The sequence below is a fragment of the Festucalex cinctus genome, chromosome 8 (assembly GCF_051991245.1).
Source record: "Festucalex cinctus isolate MCC-2025b chromosome 8, RoL_Fcin_1.0, whole genome shotgun sequence".
NCBI lineage: Eukaryota > Metazoa > Chordata > Actinopteri > Syngnathiformes > Syngnathidae > Festucalex > Festucalex cinctus.
In genome coordinates, this window is record NC_135418.1 from 30,022,789 (window position 1) to 30,046,952 (window position 24,164).

Below are 24,164 nucleotides of genomic sequence, written 5' to 3' on the forward strand. Positions count from 1 at the left end.
TTTTTTTTAATCACATTTTAGAATTGCGATTAATCACAATTAGCCGCTTAATTAAAAAGACTTTTTTTTTTTTTTTTTTTAAATTTAAAGAGCACCTGTTGTGTTCATTATTTCGACATTGAACTCATTGACTGGCAGCCATTTTGAATGAAGCAACCCCCTTCACTCCCGGCTGTTTTATTGTATTGTGACTGATTTTGCAAGGCCCACAGAATATTGTGTTCTATTGCTATAAAAACATGGAACCTACAAAAAGAAAGATTAAAGTCTCTTCTTTCATCAGGAAAAAAAAGTATATTTTGATCTGTTTCTGTTTTGCAGCAATTAGCATTAGAATATAGCTAAGTTTCATCATCAATCACAAATCTGTTAAAAACACTGGGGAAAAAGAGCTTGTAGCAACATGGCCCTGGCTGATCTCTTATAATCTACTGCCACCTGCTGGCCGATTTTTGTAATAACTACCATTGCTTTAAGTGACATCTTCAGGTCAGAAGCTGCATCAAAGCCTTCTGTATGGTCTAGCATAAAAGAACATATAAATACGTCTTTGGGACCATGGCAACATTGAAAATAGAACGTGTTAATACGTTTTTGGGAGCAAATGAGTTAAAAAGGCTTCTTTTTGTTTTGACCGCCAAAATTTAAAGTGCACCCGCTTTCAGCATTTCCACATTGACGTAGTGGGCAACACAGTAGACCACCAGTTGGGGACATCCTCCTCCCTCTTCGTTCCTTCTCTTCTTCCTCCTTCCTATTCACTTTTTCTTTTTCTCTCATATAAAATGTTAAGAGCAGTCTCAACAGTGAATTTATTTCCAATGTATGACATGAGACTAGAGTTACATACGTACATGAAAATGCTTCATTAGAGGTGCATAGATGTGAAATGTGATTGAAAATGTATGGTGCAATAGAGATATGTACATGAAAAATTTACATGGTACATTTGATGTGTATAGACATTAAATATTATCTAACTATGTGACATTAAATTATTTAATGATTGACCGCAAACTCCCTCAAATTCAATATTTTATTTGAATGTTCTATTTGTCAATATTCAATTCAATGCAAATCGAATATATCTATTTAATTTAGAGATAATAGTGACTATGAATGATGCCAGCAATACACAGTCAATCTGGCACGTAAAACTGTGCAAAATATTGCCACGACTGACCACAACAAGTCGCCAAAGCCACCAAACATATCCTGAATATTTATCCAGCCAGTGAACTGCTTAGAAAAAATTGAACAAAATGTCTGCATATTTATTTATTTATTTGTGAGAATGACATTAAAACTACAGAACATCTATTTTACCAGTCCGGTGTAACAAAAAAATATTCTGCCTTCAAGGATCCAGCTACAGGGCACTTTGGAATTGGACAACATTGTTTGTTTATTTTCCCTAATATAATGACTCTAAAAGTAACATTGTGATGAATCAACAACAACAACAACAACAACAACAACAACAACAACAACAACAACAACAACAACAATAATAATAATAATAATAATAATAATAATAATAATAATAATAATAATAATAATAATAATAATAATAAGCGACCAAACATTTCCTGTTTAACACCAGCTTCCTGTTGTCCGTCGTCTTTAATGGTCCCCGCGTCACACGCGCAACCGTGCTTCCAATTATCAGTTCCACAACAACAACACGTCTGTGCTGGGAAACTTTTTTTGAGGGGTGGCAGGAGGGGAAGCCGACATGAATGAGGAGGACAACGCGACGAAAAACGTCTGCTTGACTCTCCGTAACCTGCTCAAATCCGTCAAATGCGTCGCGGCTCGGGTTCGAGGTCAGTTAGGCCGGGTTCGAGTTCGGGAGCGAGCGACGCGCTAAAAATTGCTAACATTTAGCGTGGCTAGCTTAGCATTGTTAGACAACCTGGCATTTCGTGGAGCTAAAATGCTGACGTAATAGAAGCGCGTGACAACAACTGTGACGTTTACCAGGTGGGCAGGTGTTGTATATGATATGACGTCAAACGTACTGACGTAAAAAGTGAGCCAAGAAGGCTGATAGACGAGATTTTATCTGGGAGATCCCTGCCGGTTTTTCTAGAATAAAAAAAAAACAAAAAAAACAAAGATATCAATTTCCTAAGGTAAAAAGAAAAAAAAAAGGCTTTTTAACATATTGAAAATTAAAATGACTGTTTACTAAACATGCTTAAAGGTACTAGGGATGTAACAGTATCCAAACTTTGCGATATGATATAACGATATGAACTTCACGATACGATAATTATCATGATGGCGATGGACGATGGCGATATTAAAAAAGGTCACGATTTTGTAAAAAAAAAAAAAAAAAGTGCTGCATATATTGACTCAATTCACAAGCACATTATATTCCCATTCACCTTACGATTAGTGTGGATTTTAACTCTTTGACTGCCACACGTTATATCACGATATTGTCGATATCGTTATATCCCTAAACGGTACATAAATGAAGTTGTGTGTTGTCATTGTAGTATTAAAAATTTTGACACAAATTAGAATGTTTTCGGGGTTTTTTTTCTGCAACGAAATATCGGACATCTACAGAAGTTATTGCTAAAATGCTAACGCAAACATTTTGTGTTTTTTTTTCTCAGACGGAGAATCCAATGAGTCGGACGGAGACTTCAACCTGTCCAACTTTTGGGACACTTTGAGTTGAGTACTTTAGGAGAAGTTACATTTATATTTGTTTCTACCCGTTCAATGCTAATGACTAGCTCCCCCCCGCTAATGCTAATGCTAACCTCTGTGTTGCAGACCAGGCGGTGAGGGCGGTATCACAGGAAGCCACCAAAGTCAGCCTGGCTTTCTCCAAGCCGCCGCTGCCGTCGCAGCAAGTTAGTCAGCGGGATCATATTTTGGGAACGTGACGGGATGAACCTGCTACCATCATTTAGTTTTTTTTGGGTTTTCTTTCCGGCAGGATGGAGAGCAGCTGGCCGACTCTGTCCTCAAGAGCGTCCTCAGCCTCTCCACCGTTTATTACTGGCTTCCCAAGAGTCGAGGTAACGTCATTTATCTTGTACAGAACAAACGGAAAGAAAAGATGAAATGTGTTGGTGGTATAAAAGCGACTATTACCGTAACGTTCCAGTTTTGCGAAGTCTGTGCTGTTGTTTGTTTGCTTATTGAACTTCTAAACACGGAGCAGAAAATACAAATAAAGATTGAAAAGAAAAGACAAAGAGAACCTTTTATACAATCATCAATTTTATGTACAGATATTTTACGTACATTTGTTTTTTTACACAGTACATTTTTTATGTACATTTTTTTATGTACAATTTTGTTTCATAATTTTTTTACGTACAGTTTTTAATATGCAGTTTCTTTTTTCTACACGTACAATTTTTTTACGTGCACATTTTTTTTCTACAGGTGCAAATTGTTTTTTACAGGTACAAATCACGACTTTTACAGATGTAAATGTATACATTTCTTTTCTACAGGTACAATTTTTTTTTTAACAAGTTACTTTTTGCACCATAATTACCTCCATATGCACCCCTTACATCACAAGGACTGTCTCAAATTTCTGACAGCTTCTGAGTCTTCACCACGTTTGTTTTCCCCGCTCGCGTCTCAGGCGTCAGTCTGCGTCAGCAGGTCCGAGACGCCACCTTGCAGGTTCTGGAGGGCTTGACGCAGCTCCTGGAGGTGATCGTCACTTCGCCGCTACAGAGGTACCACGCGACGAAAAGTCACGGCTTCGGCTTGGGGGGGGCAAGGTGAACCACTGACTTTTCTCGTCTTAGTCTGACTCAGGAGCAGTTGATGTCAACCGGAGGTGTGTGGGCAGCATGTGACCGTTTCACCCGCCTACCTCAAGGTTAGTTAGTGTACATATATTGAAATCATTTTTTGTAAATGATTAAAATTCTTGTCCAAATGAACACTGCTACCAACTGAACTTCCAGACAATAAGGCTGCAGTCTTGCTGGTACTAGCCGGCCAGAGCGGCATCGTGAAAGACGCCATCGAGGAGTTGGAGCAGGTATTATATTATCCGCTCAGACACTCAAACTGACGCGCCCTCCGACTGATCAGGAACGTCGCCGGTCATCCCACCAGGCGCTGTCCGAGGCCCACGACCCGTTCGGCGACGTCCTGGAAGACGAGGAGGAGGACGGCGGGGAGCCGCGAGGCGACCGCGACACGTACTGGTCGGAGCGGGACCGCCGCGCGGTCGCCGCCTGCCAGGGGACGATGAAGGCGGCCGCCGCCTGCCTGAGGAAAACGGCGGCGGCCGTCAGAGCCCGCGGGGACGCCGAGGCGCCGCAGCGGGCGGCGCAGCTGGACGACCTGGCGGATGGCGTCAAGCAAATCAGCCCGGGGTACGCGTTCCAAAGCAACACATGCATGCACGCACACGCTATCCTTCTTTATCACCACTTTTTCATTTCGTAAAAGCATGAAAAGTCATTTCAGGGATTTTGCTGAAATGAAGGCCTTCGACAAATCACAAACAAAGCCCGAAAGCCACGAGTTGCTTCATGTTCCAAATACCAATTGTTCTGAATTTGAACAGAAAATTGTACTGTTTTGGTCACCAATGTCCAACATGAAACACTAATGCCATCTAGTGGCAGGACATTACCTCAACCCAAATCTATGACTGCACACTTCTTTTAACTGTTTAGTTTTTAACTTGAAATAACTATCAATTACGAACTATAAAATAACTAAAGGATACAAGCGCATTTGTATCTGGCAACAATATTCGTCTGTTTTATGTTTAACTCATTGACATTGGCCATTTTGACTGAAGCTCCCGGCTGTTTTACTGGATTTGGACTGATTTTGCAAATCCCACAGAATATTATGTTGTATTGCTATGAAAACATGGAACCTATCAAAAGAAATATTAGAGTCTCTTCTTTCATCAGGAAAAAAAGTATATTTCTATCTGTTTTAGTTTTGCAGCAATTAGCATTAGAAAATAGCAAAGTTTCATCATTATTCACAAATCTGTTTAGAATTGTGGGGAAATCAGCTTGTTTTCAACATGCCCCTAGTTGATCTCTTATACTCTGCTGCCACCTACTGGCCATTTTTGTCACTACTACCATTGCTTGACCCATTCTCTGCAGCTGAGAGGCTGCATCAAAGCCTGCTGTATGCTCTGGCATAAAAACAAAAAAAACGTCTAAATACGACTTTGGGACGCTTAAAAAATAGAACATATTTATACGTTTTGGGAGCAAATAAGTTAATTAAGAGTATGAAAACTTGGGAAAAATATATTTAGCACAGATAATAACGTGTGATTCATTTGTGATTCATCGCAAATTAACTATGGAAATCATTCCATTAATTGCAAAAAAAATAGTTTTAAAACAAACAAATATGAAATTAGATTTGCTGATACCTTCCTACTTCCTTCCGAAGCACTCACCCGTCAAGTCTTTAACCACCTACGCGTGAAAATACCTTAACCGCCCACACACGGTTTTTTGGAATGCCTCTTATTGCATAATCACCGAAAATGCTGCTCATTAAAAAAAAGAAAAAAAAAAGTCTTGTCCTCACACGCCCTTTCATGTAATCAAGACAACAAAAACACACACATGCGCGCACACATTTGAAGTATTATTTGTAATTTCTTCACAGAGTCGACGACCTGGCTTTGTGTCTCTACCCACCTGTCGACTACAGCGGTGCGGACGATCATGTAAGTCGACAACGTACGACACAAAAATGCACGCAAAAATATGCACAACAATGTATGTACATACAAACCTTATATATATATATATATAATTTTGAATTTTGGCAGTTTTGGGCCGTACTGCCAAGTCGAAATGTTATTCAAATGAGGGGGCGGTCCTAAGCGTGTCTTGGGTTGGACTCCGCCGTTGCAAACTGCAAAGCGACTATTCTGGTCCACTGTCACCTCAACTTGCGACTTGAGTTTGCTCGACAACAAGTCGAGGTGAGCGTGGACAAGATACGTAGTCGTCCATTGCTGGAGCTCTCCATTTGCAAGCCGAGCCGCTCACTCGACCAATGACAGGCAGTTTGCAACAGCCGGACCGCCCCCTCATTTTTTCAATAACATTTCGACTTGGCAGTACGGCCCCAAAACTGCACAAATTTAAAATTAATAAATGATGAAATAAATGGCTAATTAAATCAATGACTAAATAAAAATGATTAGTCATTAGTATATAAAAGTATTTTTTTATTGATATATTTTTTTTGTTCTTTTTATTGTCTATTTATATATATATTTTTTGGTTATAATTTGTGAATAATATTTTTTATACCCATTTTTTATTGTCACTTTTACTTATTTATTTTAGTCATTTTTTATTTTTATTTTGAATTTTGTCAGTTTTGGTCCTCCGTATACACGCACACACACAGAGACAAGAACACGCATACGCACGCACTCGCACGCACGCACGCACGCACGCACACGTTCATTCTGGGAAAGTACTTAAGTGTGAGGCCTGCAAATTCTTGCGGTCGGTCACGTGAGCGATTGCGCGAGCGATGGAATGAAATCGTTATTTACGTAATGAATGAATTTATGTTAAGCCTTCAAGGCGCAGAATCATTTTGACCTGGTTTTGCGTATGACATGAAAGGCGGCGAGTGGAAGGCAATCATGTTAAACGCTGCAGTCTTAACCACGTTGGAAATGTTTAACCTGAGGCTTTTTTTTTTTTTTTTTTACATTTTTGTTTTTATGACGTAAAGTTTTTAAATGTTGATTGATGGAGATTGCGTTTACATACGACGGCTGTAAAATGTTGACACGAGCCTGCATCGATGCCAAGTTTGTGTCATGAAAAAAACCAAACATAAAGAGACCGAGATGAATCATTTCCAACATTGTGATTGTAAAACTAAATTGGACATAATGTGGTTGGTTGCACAAGTGTGCACACCCTTTTGTAACCGAGGATGTGGCTGTCGTGTTAAATGGGATTCAGGCTGTGCGGTAGTGTTCATTTTGTCAACAAAAGCTAAACAAAAATAATTTCATCAACACAACATTTTTCACCGGACTAAAACTAGACTAGACTAGACTAAAACCCACATTAATAAACAATAACTGGGACTAAATCAGTATGCATTTTCGTCGACTAAGATGATACGAAAATGTCCATCACTTCATAAAAAATGGACTCAAATCTATGGCTAGCTAATAGCATGTAGCCACAGTAGTCACTGTAATTGTGTGTCAAATAGGGATGTAACGATTAGGGCGATATCGTGATACCGTGATATTAAAACTGCCACAATATCGTCGTCGTCGTCATGTTCACAATATTTAAAGGGTCACATCTGTTAAAAAAAAAAAAAAAAGTCAGGTTGATTTCCGTTTGTGCAGTTCTAGCACCCTCTATTGGCTAGTTAATTAGTGCAATTAATTTTCATGAGGGATGTTTTGGCCTTCTATGTTTAAAATCTATGCTAATTGTCAGATGAAGGGGAACCTAAATTGCTTGTGAAGCGATCAATGTGTGCTTGCATTAGCAAGTAAGTGCCTCAATATTCTTACTAGAGATTGTAGGTGCTTTACATGCATTGCTGTTATGTACAAAAACACGATATTGTGTCCCCCCCTCCACAATATTGTGATAATTATCGTATCGTGATGTTTGGATATCGTATCGTTACATCCCGAGTGTCAAGTTGTTTTTCATGAAAAAGATGAGAAAATTTGATTCGAAATAGTTTTAGATCCAAAAAGATTCACTTAATCTGCTGACAAAAAAAATATACAGTGATAAAATTGTTGTCATGACTAAAACTAGACTAAAATGTTGACAGTTTTTGTGGAGTGAAACTAGATAAATTAGATTAAAATTTTCTTGGAATAAAATGAAGACTAAAATGCAAGATTTATAGTCGACTAAAAATGGACTCAATAAAAATGGGGTGAGGTTGACTAACAAGCGTGACTGAAATTGGACTAAAACTGAGAGGAAATTTCAAAATGGCAGACAAAATGAACACTACTGTGCAAATATATATATATATATATATATATATTTAAATCACGAAAACCTTCCATTTGAAAAGGGCGTCGACTTTTTTTTTTTTTTTTAAACAATCCACATTGCATGTTTCAATAAAATGGAAACCCAATTCCAGCACTTATTTTCACAAGTTGATGCAAGTTTGTCATTTCATAGTTATGTGAAAAAATGTGGGACTTTTGTGATGAAATGAAAAAAAAAAAAAGCAAGCCGAAATGTCCTCAATTCTTTGGAAACAATAGAACACAAAAGACGAGCTGAGCCGAAGCAACTTCCTGGATGCTTGCCGGGTTTGTTTGCCTTCCACACCTTGACGTCCGCGTTTAACCGATTCGCCAACACAGCGGAAAAAAATCTCAACCGCAGCTGGGAAATTATCGAGTGCGGCAACAAACCGTTTGCGGTCAGGACAAGCGCGGCACAGTCCCCCCAAAAAAAAAAAAAGACAATCGAATCGTGCTAAACGAGTGCAAGCTGATGCAAGTTTGAGTTGGTCAGAGTTCATTAATCAGCTAGTTTGGAATGATTTATGTTTTTTTTTTTTTTTTTTTTTTTTAATTAGTGAGTTACACCTGCTAAGATAAACAACAAAAAAGGAAAAATCTACTTCCACACACAAGAGGGTTTAAAAAGCAAGTAACTCAAGCACCTTTTCCCCAGTCGGGAGCCTGAAAAAATCGAAATCGTTTATTGATTAGAAGTTTGACAAACAATAGAAGCAATTGTTGTCACATGTAGGGCACAGATAGCCAATTGCTGGAGCTCCTTTTGAATCTTCTCTGTCCACTTTTTATCTTAATTTGTGATTATTATTTTTTTTTATAATCATAAGATTTCCGTTCCATTGCATTATTTTTTTTCCCCTTGACTAATCTTTTCCTGAGATATTGGAGATTGTTGATCCATAAAGGGGTGAGGTAGTCGTTGCCAGCAATTTCTGCAGCTCCTTCAGTGGTCTTGTTTGCTTCATCCTGTGTCCTTTTTTTTTTGTTTTTGTTTTTGTTTTTACAATCTTTCAAATTTGTTTTGGAGTTTGTGTGACAGTAGAGGAGATTGTTGTCGCACGTAGGAAAGTGTCAGTGATTGCCAGACATTTATTTCCTCACCTCCTTGAGTGTTGCAGTAGATCTGTTTCCATCCAGTTTCCATCACATCTTCTCATCAGTTTTGCTCTTGAGTTTGCATGACAATACGGGGAGATTGTTGTCACATGTGGCCCAAGGATGGCAGAAAAGGTCATCAATCGTCCATTTTCTTTGCAGGTGTCGCAACTGGCGGCGCTTTTGAAGAAAGTTCTCGCCGTCGTCAGGTGAGCATGACCGCCATCCCGTTTTGAAACAAAACAGGCGTACTCTTTTCCCTCGTTCGTTATTGTTTGAAAATATCATCCAGATTTTGGATCTTGAGGCGCCATAATTGATTAATTAATCTTCTATAAGTGACTTTTTTGAAGACACTATAAATGACACGTGGAATGTAGATATGATGGACATATGAGCTAAATGGTAGCTAGCATTTGTTTGACCTTAAATGGTCATTGTTAGTGCGCTAACGCTAATCGCGATTGCTAACCGTGTAGCATATGCTAATTTTGTTGGTGAATGCAAATGTACAGAAGACTATCAATACCGAGTAGTTATTATCCACTCATTATTCGAGGAACAAACTTTGTCCTAATTTTGTCCTTTGTTTAAAAAGTAAAAACACCTAATTAAAAATAAATAAATAAATACATACCATAATTTTCAAAAAGTATCTATCGATATCGGCGATGCTGTCCTTGTATTTACTTGTATCGGATCGATACCAGATTTTGCAGTATCGCACATCACTACCACTTGATTTGTGGGCAGGACACGCCCCCCGCTGTATATGATTGGCTGCTGCTGTATCCAGGAAGGACGCACACGCCGATAAAATGAGACAACCGTTCCAAATATGTATCGGGATTGTACGGAAGCGTATTGCATTCACTTGAAAAACAATCAAACAAGCAAAAAAAAAAAAAAAAGTCCTGTTTTTCAGACTAATATTTTTGGAGAGCTTTGTTTTTTTGAGTAATTTTTTTTTCTGTTTTTTCTGAATATTTTTTCTGTAATTAAAAAAAATACAAAATAAAAAAAAACGGGGATTTTTTTTTAGAAAAACAGGAAGAAAAATTAATCAGAAAAAAAGAGATTTTTTTTCAAAAACAGGAAAAAATATTCATTTTTTTGTGGTCTTTTTTTTGGAATTTTTTTTTCCTGATTTTTTTTTTTCTTAAATAATGTCTTTCCCCCTGTTTTTCTGAGTAATTTTTCCTCCTTTTTTTCTGAATATTTTTTTCCTGTTTTTTTATGACAAAAAAATATACATTAAAACTGAAAAAAAATGTTCAGAAAAACAGAAAAAAATAAAAATTGCTCTGAAAAACAGAAGTTGGTGTTTTGTTTTTTTGGAATATCTTTTTGTCTGTTTTTTTTTTTTTTTTATATTTTTGTGCCCCTTTTTTTTATCTGAATATTTTTTCCTCCTGTTTTTCTAGAAATTTTTTTTTAGAATGTTTTTTTGTGACAGAAAAAAAATACTCAGTAAAACAGAAAAAAAAATCTGAAAAAACGAAAAATTGTAAAAATTACTCAAAAAAAAGAAGTTGGTGCTCTGTTGTTTTTTTTTTATATTTGAATTTGGATGTTTTTTTTTTTGTTTTTTTTTGTAATTTTTCCTCCTGCTTTTCTGAATATTTTTCCCTATTTTTCTGAATATTTTTTTATGACAGAAACAAATATTCTGTAAAACAGGAAAAAAAATATTTGAAAAAAAAACAGAAGAAAAAAAATACTAAAAAAAACAAAGTTCCCCCAAGTCAGTCATAAAAAAACAGGAGATTTTTTTATTTTTATTTTTTCAATTGAATACAATACGCTTCTGTATGATTGCGATTAGCGAGTTTATAGATGAGTTATAAAACTGCCTTCTTGTCCTGGATGCAGCAGGGCAGGTCCTTGTTATTATAGTAGTGACTCAGCAATTAGTGAAGAGAAAATAAAGATGATTTTAATTCTGCTGACTTGCGACAGTTATCGTTGTAGTCGTGCAGAAGCTTCCCTCAATTTTTTGTTAGCGTTTGTATTGGAAATAAAGTCCCGTTGAGTTGAGCGTACAGTATAAAAACCTGTTTGGAAGTCTGCGTTGAAATGCAAGAATTCAAGTCAGGTCAGGTAAGAAGTCAGTGAAGCGCATTGTTTGCAAAGTGTGAAGGAAGCGGAATATTTGGGCGTGGTTGGGAAGGTTTGTGGGTGTCCGGAACGGTGCCAGAAGCTTCCAGTTAACAATCCGCCTGATGCCAATTCCGGTTTGATTATCTGTCGTCGTTGTGTCTGCCACTCTTCCCCTTTTGCCCCCCGTTTCTCCTCCAAAACCAGGTCCAGTCACATCTGTGGTGAATCCGAGCTGACCTGGGTTCAGTTCTTGGACGGCGCGGTTGACCACAACCTCCAAAAAGCCAAACGTCTCATTGGGCTGGCCACTTAGTGTTGTGCCAAATTTGCTCCGCCTCTTTTCACAGCTAAATAAATACATTTTCAAAACTTCACCATTTTTGTTGGTGTCCGTCCAGGTGGAAATTCATTCACAGCTGGTTGGAGTTGCGGATGTGATGTTTTTAAAAAAAAAAAAAAAAAAAGCAAAAAAAAATTGGGGAAATTTGGCCCTCGAAGCCAATTCGTCTTGGAAACGTGAAATTTGGCAGCAAAAGTCTCAAGAAGTCATGTCCAAAAAGACTCAGGAGGTCAGCCATGTTGGTTTGAAGCCACCATTTCTAGGGGTTCTTCATCAACGGACTTCTTCTGCAGGAATGTTTTGAGATTTCATCCCCTAAAACCAGTCGCATAATAGAATTTTCTATTATGAGTAGACCGACGCACAAAAAAAAAGTCTCAAGAAGCCATCACTAAAAAGACACAGGAAGTCAGCCATTTTGTTTTTTTGCAGAGGACATTTTAGGTCATTTTCAGGGATCCTTCATCAGCAAACGTTTTCTAACGGATTAGTAGCATGGAATTTGGTAGAAATGTCTATCATCAGTAAACCCACAAAAAAGTGATGACTGTGCCCAAAAAGAAACAGGAAGTCAGCCACGTTGGTTTGAAGCGGACGTTTCAGTGCCATTTTCTACAGGAATATTTTTCTAATTCAGTCCCTTTGAGCCAGTTTGATTGAGCAACATGAACTTTGGTGGACTTGTCGATCACGAGTAGACCCACAAAATCATCAACCGTCAGGATGTCTGCCATGTTGGTTGGAAGCAGACATTTTAGAGTCATTTTGGACTTTGTCAGTGGTCCTTGAAAGCCAAACCAAATTTGTAGCACTTATTTTCGACTGCCAAATTTCTGAGGATTTGACGTTCCACAAAGTGAGAGTTAGACTCGGCATATTTTTTATTTTATTTTTTTTTTTTCCCCCACCCATCTGTCAGAAAGGTATCTTGGTAGCAAGCCACGGCGGGGGTGCGAGCCGCGGATGTCTGAAGGTGTCGAAAACCTGACTGACTGGCTTCCCGGGACATGATAAATGGCCGGCAGGCTTGTTGCGCTTCGCAGGTATTTCCACATCTCACGACATCGCCGCAGTCTCAGTCGCACCAGAGCGCTGCACATGCCGAGAGACCGCGACGGGGAGCAAAGATGATGAACTGGGTGGTCAACAATTCGGGTGAGTCACAAACGAGCAAACACGTTTCAATTGCACTAAATCGTTTCTCGGACTGTCTCAATGTCAACAACAAATAAATGCACCTTCATGTATGATGTCATTTTTCCGTTTTTGCACAAGTTGAAAGTTTGTTTCACTTTTCGCCGCTTTATCGTCATCATCGTATTTGGACTCGCATTTGTTTTCAGGGGGTTTTATTTTAATGTGACGGAATTCCTCCTATTCTTATTTTTAACTTTGCAGGACTCGTTTAAACCTTGTGGAGGATTTATTGTGGTCTTGCTTTATTTTTTTTTTAACCTGCATATTTTTAAATGAAATAATATTTACCTTCTCAGATTTATTGCTAAATGCATTTTTTTTTTCTTTTTACATCAAAACTGCACTGCAATTTTCTACTTTTTTACAACTCTTTGAGATTTAAGAGAGAGATTAGAAGCAAGCTATTTTGGTACCTTTAATCTCACTGAGGAGGCGGAGTTGACCCAAAGGCAAAGTGACTCATTCTGATTAGTTGGGGAAAAACACACAATATATCAACATGTAAAGCAGTGCTTTGGCGCCATCCTCTGGTCTCTTGGTCTCAAGGCAGGAAAAGTTGAAATGACTTGAGGAGCTTCCTTTTCGATAAATGTCGTGCTTTGGCACCATCTTGCGGCATCCACTATGTGACAAAAGTCATGCTTTGCCGGCATGCTCGTTGCATCCTGGTGCAGAGAAACTAGAGCGGCTACTAGCGGAGTATCAAGGCCAGGCAAAAAAAAATCCATTTCCAGTATGAATGCATTGAAAATATATATATTTTTAATTAATTATGATTATTTTTTCTCATTTTTACTGGATAAACATCCAGCAAGTATGGAAAACGGTGGTTGGTATGTTTTTATTTTTTTTATTTATTTATTTTTTTTTATTTATTTAAAAAAAAAATTTTTTTGAGCTCAGTATTGTTGATTCGGCAGTCTTACTGATTCAACATATCATCATTGCTATTTTCTTTTTTTATGTGTGCATGTGCACATTTGTGTGTGTGTGTGCATGCGAATTTGTGCTCATTTAATTCACCTGAAAGCTCATAAAAATCCCATGAGCCCTTCACCTTAACCGGATACTTCAGAGTCCCGCCAGAGTCGTGAAGTTCAGAAGGTCAGGGCGGAGACCAGAAGAAAGATCAAAGGAAAGAAAGACGACGCAAAGTGAAATCCGGCACCAACCAGACACCACCTTGCCGCCCACATGGTTACAAAACCAGAATCTTTCCACCAACCCCAGAAGCCTCTAGAATTCCAACAGATTAGGGAGATGTCAAGAGACCAGAGGGAAAACTAAAGGAAGGATAGAAGCAGAGTGAAATCGGTTTTCCTTGCTTGCTGTTTGTGCGTGTGTCAGTGTTCAAGGGCGTGGACGTGCACGCCAAGCGCAACCACGACGAGCATCGCACCGGCGAGCTTCCCGAAGATCAGCTGACCGTCCGCAGGGGGCAAGCCTTCAAGGTCACCTTGACCTTGGCCAAGCCTTTCAATCAGGCCATCGATTCCCTCGTCCTCAACGCCTCCACCGGAGGTAAGCGTCGGATCGCGTCAGCATGCATTTTGTCGAGTCAAGTCGATGACGTCATCCCCAAAAATGTGGACCGCCTCCAACAGGAAGTCACGCTTCGGAGGAGAAGGCCACCTCGTGCAGCTTCGGCATCCCGGACGCGGGCGCTCGCCGGTTTTCGGCCAAAGCGCCGTGGACGGCCAAGCTGGACTCGGGCTCGTCGGCCGGCAGCCTGGCCGTGCTGATCACGCCGCCGGCCGACGCCCCCGTCGGCAAGTACGAGCTGAAGGCCAGCCTGTGGGGGGAGGACAAGATGGTCGCCACGCTCGTGCTGCTCTTCAACCCGTGGTTCGCTGGTAACGCGCCGCCGCCGACGTCGTCGCTCGACAGCTCGCAACTATGGAGGACCAGAAACTGCCAAGATTCAAAATGAATAAATTAGTGACGAAAAGTGAACTTAAAAACGGAAAATATAAATATGGAGCAAAAAATATAGCAATACATTTGTATTTCATTTTTAATTAGATTTGTTTTTAGTTTCACTTTTAGTCTAATTATTTCTTTATTTAGTTATTCATTTAGTCAGTCATTTATTTGGCAGTTTTGTATGGAGGACCAAAACTGCCAAAATTCAAAATAAATGACTAAATAAATGACTAAATGTGAAAGTAAAATGGATATAAAAAAAAATTGAAAGTTTTATCCCAAAAAAATAAATATAAATGGAAATAAAAAGAGCAAAATATATATGTATTATATATACATTTGTATTTAAATTTTTAATAATTTTTTTTGTATCCGTTTTTATTTTTACTTTTAGTCATTTATTTATTTATTTATTTATTTATTTATTAAGTCATTCAGTCCAACCCAAGACATGCTTAGAATAACATTTCGACTGCCAAAATTAAAAATAAATAAATACATGACTAAAAGGGAAAAACGGATATAAAAATATTATTTATTTATATTTTTGTGCTCTTTTTATTGCAATTTTTTATATCCGTTTTTATTTTCACTTTTAGTCCTTTATTGATTGATTTTGAATTTTGGCAGTTTTGGTCCTCCATACTCAACTTATTCAAACGGCCTCCTGACCTAGTTAGCAAACCTTCCTTCCTTCCTGTTTACATGTTAGGGCTGTGCAATGAATTGTACTTGTAAATAGTGCGTATAACGTTTGCATTTGCGTATTCCACGCAGGAGACGCGGTGTTCTTGGCAGATGAGCAGGAGAGGCGAGAATACGTGCTGAATGAACAAGGACTCATCTACAGAGGAAGTGCAAATTACATCTCACCTCTCAACTGGGACTTTGGACACGTAAGTCAACAACAAACACCACGACGGTTTGCTTGGATGCACTCGTGAGGAAACGCTGCAGCTGAAAGACCACAAAATGGATCAATGAAATTAGTCAGAGATCACTTAAAAGCCAAAAAATATCTCGATTTATACGTCTCAATACTTTGCTCCATATAGTTTGAGTAGTACCCGACCGAGTTTGCTTCCGATTTTGATTGTCTGCAATTTCGAATGGGGCCTCTGCTGCGTATCACATCCTTCTCAACCGGGAGTCAGCCAACCACCAGGGGGCGAAAATGTATAAATACGTCTTTGGGACACTTAATGCATATAAAATAGAACGTATTTATACGTTTTTGGGAGTAAATGAGTTCATTAAAAAAAAAAAAAACATATATCATAAAATAACAATAAATTAAATAAATAATAAATATAATTAAAATAATAACAAAATAAATATCAATAAATAATAAATAATTAATAATAATAAAAGTAAAAATAATTCCAAAAATAATTCATATCATAAAATAATAGAAATAAATATAATATACATAATATAAATAATAATAATAATAATAATAATAATAATGATGATGATAATAATAAATAAAAAGAGAACATGCAAACTTCACCCAGGAAGGCCGAAGTCTGGACTCAAACCCGAGTCCTCAGTACTGGTAGGCGGACGTGCTAACCACTCCTCCACTAATGGAGACAAAATATTATGTTTCTTTTTTTCTTTTTTTTCCGAACTGTAAGTTTTGTGATCCGGTGCACCACTAATAATTTATTTTGTAAATGTAAATATAAACTTGCATTGCATGTGTATCTCCTTCATCCCTTTCTTTCTTCCTCCTCCTTTGTGCAGTTTGAAGATGACATGGTGGACATTTGCTTAGAAGTCCTGGACAGGAGTCTGAACTACAGAAACAACCCCGGCGGCGATCTGGCCTCGCGCGGCGACCCGGCCTACGTGGGCCGCGTGGTCAGCGCCATGGTAGGTCGTCCGGGACCAGGTCGAGTCGAGTCGAGTCGTCCGGTGTTGACGCGGCGCCTGGCGCTTCTCCAACCGCCTTAGATCAACAGTCCGGACGACCGCGGCGTGGTGATGGGCAACTGGTCGGATTCCTTCGCCGGCGGCCTGTCGCCCTCCCACTGGAGCGGCAGCCACGACATCCTCAGCTTGTGGAAGAAGAACAACTACACGACGGTCAAGTACGGCCAGTGCTGGGTCTTTGCCGGCGTCATGTGCTCAGGTGAACGCCGCCGCTAGCCAAAGCACGCGAGCGCAAACCCGGCGAGCGAGCGAGCGAGCTTTCTTCTTAACGAACGTGCGGCGACCTCGTCCAGTTTCCACGTTGTTTACGAGGACGGGCTTTACAAAAATTGGAATCATCGATATCAATTTATTAGATAATAGATTACATATCTATATTATTTTATATATCTCGATCTATTTCTATATTTGTTTGTACTTTATTGTTTTCTTGAAATTTATTGAAAGTATTTTCTTACATTTCTGAAAAACCTGACTAGGAGTGTGATGATTACAACTTTTCTTTTTTCTCTCTAAAAAAAAAAAGAAGTAAAAATTCCCTTGAAGAAAAATGTAAATATTACACCAATAAGGTTGCATTTATTTTGAGGAAAAAAAGTAATTATGTTACAAGAATTGTCTTGTTTTCTCGAGGAAAAAAAACCCATCTTTACATTTTACAACTTTAGTCCCGTAATAGTACCTTTTATTTTTTTTAAATAAATGTTTTGTTCTTATTATTATGACTTTTTTTTTGTCTTGAATACGAGTTTGTCGCAATATCATAATCATTTTAATCTAATAATATATTAGGAGTGTGCCGATATATCGACATCTAATACTTTATGAGTTAAATTAAATGATTAAATTGTTAAATTATTTGACTGGTTACTTCCGCCGCAAAATTTACTTATAATAATAATAATAATAATGTCATTATTTTTTATATACTAAATTATTTTTATTTTATAATCTACTATATAATAATTACATAAAAAATAATAATCAAAAATAATATTTGTGGCGTTTGTACCATGTACATTTAAAAAGAATTGATGCACCATAATTAACTCATTCACTCCCAGCCATTTTCACTGAAGCAACCCCCTTTAATGGATTTTGACTGCTTTTGCAGGGCCCGCAGAATATACCGAATACGAAATAAAGATTAGCATCTCTTTTTTCATTGGGGGGAAAAAAAAGTCGATTTCTATCGGTTTCCGTTTTAGAGCAATTAGCATTAGAATATACCTAAGTTTTATGACAAATATATTTTAAAAAAAAGTGGGAAAAATACTTATTTCCAACATGGTTGAGCTCTTATACTCTGCTGCCACCTGATGGCCGTTTTACTGATAACTACCATTGCTTCAAGTGTTTTCTTCAGTTCAGAGGCTGCATCAAAGCCTTCTGTATGCTCTAGCATTAAGAAAAACAACAACCAAAAAAAAAACAAAAAAACGTATAAATACGTCTTTGGGAGCAAATGAGTTAATATCGGATTGAATTGAAATCAGTCGAATCGAATGGGGGAAAACGTTCAAATCGTATCTTAACTGAACTCCTGTGAATCGAATTGCGGCAATTAAACTGGACAACCGTCCCTAAACGTCTTGTTTGTTCTATTTGCCTTCAGTCATGCGCCTGCTGGGCATCCCCACCCGCGTGGTCTCCAACTTCGTGTCGGCCCACGACACGGACGCCAACCTCACCATCGACGTCTACCACCCCGAAGAAGGGGCCGTGTACAAAGAGTCCACGGACAGCATCTGGTCAGTTTCTTTTCTTTTCTTTTGCGCGGATTTTGCACGTTTCCTAAAAGTCTGCTTGCCGCCGTGCCGCCAAGGAACTATCACGTGTGGGTGGAGTCGTGGATGAAGCGTCCCGACCTGACGGCCGGCGGCGCGTACGACGGCTGGCAGGTTCTGGATGCCACGCCGCAGGAGGCCAGCGACGGTGAGCCCTCGTCCGCCGCCGTGTCATCGAGATGGCCGACGAAGGAGTGCATGAAGAAGTGAATAAATAAAAGAAAAGAAAAACAGATATACAAAAATAATTCAAAAATTAAACACAAAAAACTAATATCAATGAAGTAAAAATAAATATGAATATAAAAAAATGAGATTAAAATTTTTTAAAAACATCTAAAAATAGATTAATTAAATACAAAAATAGACATATCGATAGAATTAAATATCAATCAATAAATAAAAACGCTCTGCTCTCACATTTATTTATTTCATGCTGCGAGACCCACCGACTTGAGTGACACTCGGTGCAGTGAAGTTTGGAAGACCAAAACTGCCAAAATTAAAAAGAATGAATGAATGCAAATAAATAAATAAATAAAAGTGACAATAGAAACAGATATAAAAAACTATCATTCAAAAATTAAATACAAAAAATGCACATAAATTATGACTACATAAATTATATATATATATATATATATAATTTTTTTATCTCGTTTTTTTTTATATTGGTATTTATTTCTACTTCATTTATATGCTATATTTATATGTTTTTATTTACATTTATATTTATTTTTTTCATATAATTTTTGAATTATATTGTTTATATCCATTTTAATTGTCACATTTATTTATTTATGTATTTATTTTTTTATTTTCTTATTTAAATATTCATGTATTTTTAATTTTTGCAGTTTTCATATATATGTCTATCATATGTGTGTATATTTGGTTGTGAAATTCCCTGACGGCGTCCCAGTACTTTTTGTAATCATTCTTTTTCTTGCCGACGACTTTTCTGGACTTCTTGTTGACTTTGCTTTTTTTTTTTTTTTTTTTTTTTGCCTCAGGCTTGTACCAGTGCGGCCCCGCCTCTTTGGCGGCCATCTTGAAGGGCGAGACGGAGCTCCCGTACGACGTCCCGTTCGTCTTCGCCGAGGTGAACGCGGACTGCATCGACTGGGAGGTGAGCGAGGGCAAAAACCCGACCGGACGACGGAATTCAAATCTTCAAAGTCGTCAAGTTCTCGTGTTTCTTTGTTTCTTTGTTTGTTTGTTTCAGACCAAAGTTGACGGCACCGACGTGATCATGTTCTCGGACACCAAGCGGGTCGGTAAGAGCATCTCCACCAAGTCGGTGGGCTACGACAAGCGGCTCGACATCACCAGGTCGTACAAGCACAGGGAGGGTGAGTATCCTGCGCGTACGACACGACACGACACGACACGACACGACACGACACGACACGACACGACACGACACGACACGACACGACACGACACGACACGACACGACACGACACGACACGACACGACACGACACGACACGACACGACACGACACGACACGACACGACACGACACGAGCGCACTTGACGCCGGCGTGTTCCAGGCTCGGCGGAGGAGCGCGCCGTCTTCAAGTACGCCATCAGCGACGACAAAGACGCCGTCGGCGGCGTGACCGACGGAGGCGGAACCTCGCCGCCGCCCCCCACGCCGCCGGCCCCCCCGCGCCCGCCGCCGCAGCTCACCATCCGCTTCGACGAGGTTTGACGCTTCCCGCCGTTGACTTTCATGCCGCAAAAAAACAAACAAAACAAAAAATTGTGGGCGGTCGCACTCAACAAGTCATATTTACTGCGACTTGCGGAGGACGAGTTGTGACCGTCGATTATGTCTGCGCTCCTGCAAGAGCTTCTTCATCTGCCATTTTCGGGCATGTCACGACTTTGGCAACGTAGCCTGAAAAATAAAAGAAAATTAATAAATACATTTAAAAAAAATAATGACAATATGTTTTTAATAAAAAAATAATTAAAGAATACGCTACTATAAAGTGTTATTTTTCCTATAAAAAAAAAAAAGAGCTTTAGCCACAAAAAGAAGCATAATGTCCAGTGAACAGAAGCAAAAAAAATCTGCTAAAATAAAATTTAAAAAAATGAGAATATGTTTTTAATAAAAAAGAATTAAAGAATATGTTACATTACTATAAGTGTTATTTTTCCTACTATAGAGTGTTATTTTTCCTATTAAAACAAAACAAAACATGAGTATTAGCTACAAGAAGCATCATAACGCCCATTGAATGGAACCAAAAAAAATCTGCAAAAAAAAAAAAAAAAAGAGAATATATTTTTAATAAAAAAATTAATTAAAAAATATGCTACTATAGAGGTGTTATTTTTCCTGTTTTAAAAAACAACAACAACAACAACAAAAAAACATTATGAGCATTATCCACAAGAGGTAGCATAATGTCGATTGAACGGAACCAAAAAAAATCTGCTAAAATAAAAAAATAATGAGAATATGTTTTTAATAAAATAAAAAATACATTACTATAAGTGTTATTTTTCCTATTTAAAAAAAAAGCGCATTAGCCACAAGAAGCAGCATAATGTCCATTGAACAGAACCCAAAAAATATGCTAAAATAAAAAAATAATGAGAATATTTTTAATATATATATTTTTTAAATACGCTACTATAGTGTTATTTTTCCTATTAAAAAAAAACATGAGCATTAGCCACAAGAAGCAGCATAACATCCAGTGAACGGAACAAAAAAAATCTGCTAAAATAAAAAATAAAAAAAGAGAATATATTTTTAATAAAAAAATCAATTAAAAAATATGCTACTATAGAGGTGTTAATTTTCCTATTAAAAAAAATAGCTTTTTAGCCACAAAAAAAGCAGCATGATGTCAATTGAACAGAACCAAAAAAATCTACTAAAAAAAAAAAAAAAAAATGTTTTTTTTAAATTAAAAAATAAAATCAAATACTATACTATAGTGTGTTATTTAAAAAAGTTTAGTTTTTTTGAGAGATACTGGAGAAAAAATGAGAAATCCTTTAGAGAGGAAAAAAAAATCATTTTTTCCTATTGTTTTTGTCTGATTTGCGTGTCTATCAGGTGTCGGTGCCGGAGTACGGCAAAGACGTGCAGCTGAAGCTGGTGCTGAGCAGCGACAGCCGAGTGCAAAGGAAGCTGAAGATTCGCATCAGCGTGGACGGGATGCACTACAACGGCACTTTTGTCGCCACCGTCCAGTCACAAGTCATGGAGGAGACGCTGCATCCTTTCCGAGGTCAACAAAAAAAACAACAATATCTTGTCATATCAATATCATTCATTACTTTTTTTCCCCTCCAAATAATTTTAAAAATATATATATTTTTTTTTTTTCTGTAAACATTTTTGTCAAAATGTCTTTCATAAGACGAGCAAAACATTTTTGTTGGCTAAAACTTGAAGACAAACGGCTGCAAAACGTAATTGAGACGAAAGCGCCTCGAAGCCGTGCGTCAAGTTGTTGATGACAGACTTTCAGATGATTTTCTTCTTTTTTTTTGGTTGCAGAGCTGTCGTTGCCCATCGTGATCCCGGTGGGCTCGTACTACAGGTACATGAAGCGCGCCGACAGCTTGAAGGTGTCGGCGGTGGTGACGGACATGCAGCATCCCGACAAAAAATACCTGGCCGAGGATGACGTCATACTTCGCGACGCCCCCGTCATCGTCACTGTAAGTCAACGCCCAACTTTTTTTCTTTTTTTTTTAACAACCTTTGACGCATTCTATTAAGCGGCTCAACCAACACTTGAAATCTGGTAAACACGCCATTTTTTTTTTAAATTTTTTAGAGCAAAACGAGAACATTTGAAAGGAAATTTTATGCTTTTATGATGCAAAAAATGCATTCTGTTCATATTATGACTTTTAATTATAAAAGCTTTGATCTATTGTTGAAAATTTTGACAAATGTGATATTACCACAAAGTTGTTTTTTTTTCAACTGAGTTTTTACATTTTTTTTTTTAATAGAGAAGAAAAGTTTTAAGAAATGATATTACGCCAAAGCACTTTTATTGTAAATGTAAAATATGAATGAAGTCATTTTTTTCTTGGTTATTAAAGATTATTTGGTATCTTGTCCTTTTATGTTTTTTTCTTTTCCACCCATCATATAAAAAAAAAAAAAATTATATTACTAGATCAATATTATTATGATATTACGGCAAACTTGTATTCAAGACCAAAAAAAAAATCAAAAACAAAAATATATATAAAATAAGTATATATATATATATATATATATATATATATTTTTTTTTGGATATAATTTTCAAATTATATTTTTTTTATATCCATTTTTTATTTTCACTTTTAGTCATTTATTTATTTTCAATTTTAGCAGTTTTGTATGGAGGACCAAAACTGCCAAAATAAATTCAAAATAAACAAATGACTTAATAAATAAATAAATGACTAAAAGTGAAAGTAAATGTATATTAAAAAAATATATAATTTGAAAATTATATCCAAAAAAATAAATATAAATGGAAATAAAAAGAGCAAAATATATATATATATTTTTATATCCATTTATTTATGTCGTCATTTATTCATTTTGAATCTTGGCAGTTTTTGGTCCTCCATACAAAAATGCTCGTTGTGACATGGATGTCAATCAATCAATCAATCAATCAATCATTCAGTCAAGAAATTGATTTGCGTGCGTGCGTGTGTGGCAGGTTTCCGGTTTTGTCCGGCAGTACCAGCAGTTGTCGGGAGAGGTGCTCTTCATGAACCCCGTCCAGGAGACCCTGACGGGCATGAAAATGACCCTGTCGGGAAGCGGCCTCTTGCGCCAGGAGTTGGAATACAAGTCAGCGAAGATTGGAACAAAAATGGCGGCTAGTACGTGTTGTGTTGATGAAATGAATACAAACGTTCGTCTTGTTCTTTTTGCAGGCTTCCTGACATGTCTGCCAACAAACGCTTCCGGGTCCAGTTTGAGTTTACCCCGTACCGGACGGGCATCAAGACGCTGGTGGCCGACATCGACTCGGACCAGTTTAAAGATTTCAAGGGAAGCTGTGCAGTCAATGTCAGACTGTGAATCCAATCTTCTTCTTCTTCTTCAAAAAAAAAATGTGTTCATGCTCTGATTTGCTTTTTTTTTTTTTTAAATACCAACGGGTGCTTAATTTTAATGGTGGTGCTTTTATGTCATTTTTAGTTTTAAGTGCAAACAAGCAGAACATTCTCTTTATTTTTTTAAGGTGCTTTTGTTGCTCATTTGAGCCTTTTACACAAAATGTGTCAACCTGTTTTGTTTTTTCTTTGGCTGTGTTTTTTCACAATGTCGCCACAAGAGGGTAGTAATAGGCTATAGAACAGGAAACGGGATTTATTGCGAGATTGAAAACAAAAATCTTGTTGCTCGGTGTGTAGATTTACTTGATTTGACTTCAACTTGGTTTACCTGATTCCCCCTCGCTTGTACGGCAGCCACGAATGTTTGACACCTGTACTTTGAATAAAGCGTTGAAGGTGGCTATGATGATTGATTGAAAATGATTTTTCACGCAATATGATTTCCTGTTTGGATCCTTGATGAAGGAGAAGCTTTCCTTTGATTGATTATGGATTGCCCTTTGTTCAATCAAGTGTCCCTGGCAGTCCACAAACCAAGTGACGTCACGTACGCTGACTGATATATGTTAGTTTCATAACAATGTACTTTTATATAAGTGCTAATTGTGACGGCCATTATTATTATTTTTATAAACGATGGTAGTCTTG

General features: G+C 37.7%; 2 protein-coding genes across 3 annotated transcripts; both read left to right on the forward strand.

Moving 5' to 3' along the window:
* The first annotated feature begins 1,641 nt into the window (after positions 1 to 1,641).
* On the forward strand, positions 1,642 to 12,611 carry ccndbp1 (cyclin D-type binding-protein 1). 2 transcript variants are annotated; one of them, XM_077528588.1, is made up of 11 exons: positions 1,642 to 1,826; positions 2,631 to 2,690; positions 2,794 to 2,873; positions 2,960 to 3,041; positions 3,623 to 3,719; positions 3,792 to 3,865; positions 3,954 to 4,030; positions 4,108 to 4,370; positions 5,647 to 5,707; positions 9,290 to 9,336; positions 12,487 to 12,611. In XM_077528588.1, the coding sequence occupies exons 1-11, from the start codon at positions 1,736 to 1,738 to the stop codon at positions 12,500 to 12,502; spliced, it is 948 nt and encodes a 315-aa protein (XP_077384714.1). In that variant the 5' UTR covers positions 1,642 to 1,735; the 3' UTR covers positions 12,503 to 12,611. The 2 variants fall into 2 exon arrangements, with proteins under 2 accessions (XP_077384714.1, XP_077384713.1); XM_077528587.1 differs by lacking the exon at positions 12,487 to 12,611 and adding an exon at positions 11,432 to 11,601.
* tgm8 (transglutaminase 8) lies at positions 12,575 to 23,915 on the forward strand. The gene is made up of 15 exons (XM_077528581.1): positions 12,575 to 12,722; positions 14,112 to 14,285; positions 14,369 to 14,617; positions 15,465 to 15,583; positions 16,434 to 16,562; positions 16,644 to 16,821; positions 18,238 to 18,373; positions 18,448 to 18,557; positions 19,423 to 19,538; positions 19,635 to 19,761; positions 19,964 to 20,118; positions 21,490 to 21,664; positions 21,937 to 22,100; positions 23,111 to 23,244; positions 23,331 to 23,915. The coding sequence occupies exons 1-15, from the start codon at positions 12,575 to 12,577 to the stop codon at positions 23,476 to 23,478; spliced, it is 2,262 nt and encodes a 753-aa protein (XP_077384707.1). The 3' UTR covers positions 23,479 to 23,915.
* Positions 23,916 to 24,164: the final 249 nt, after the last annotated feature.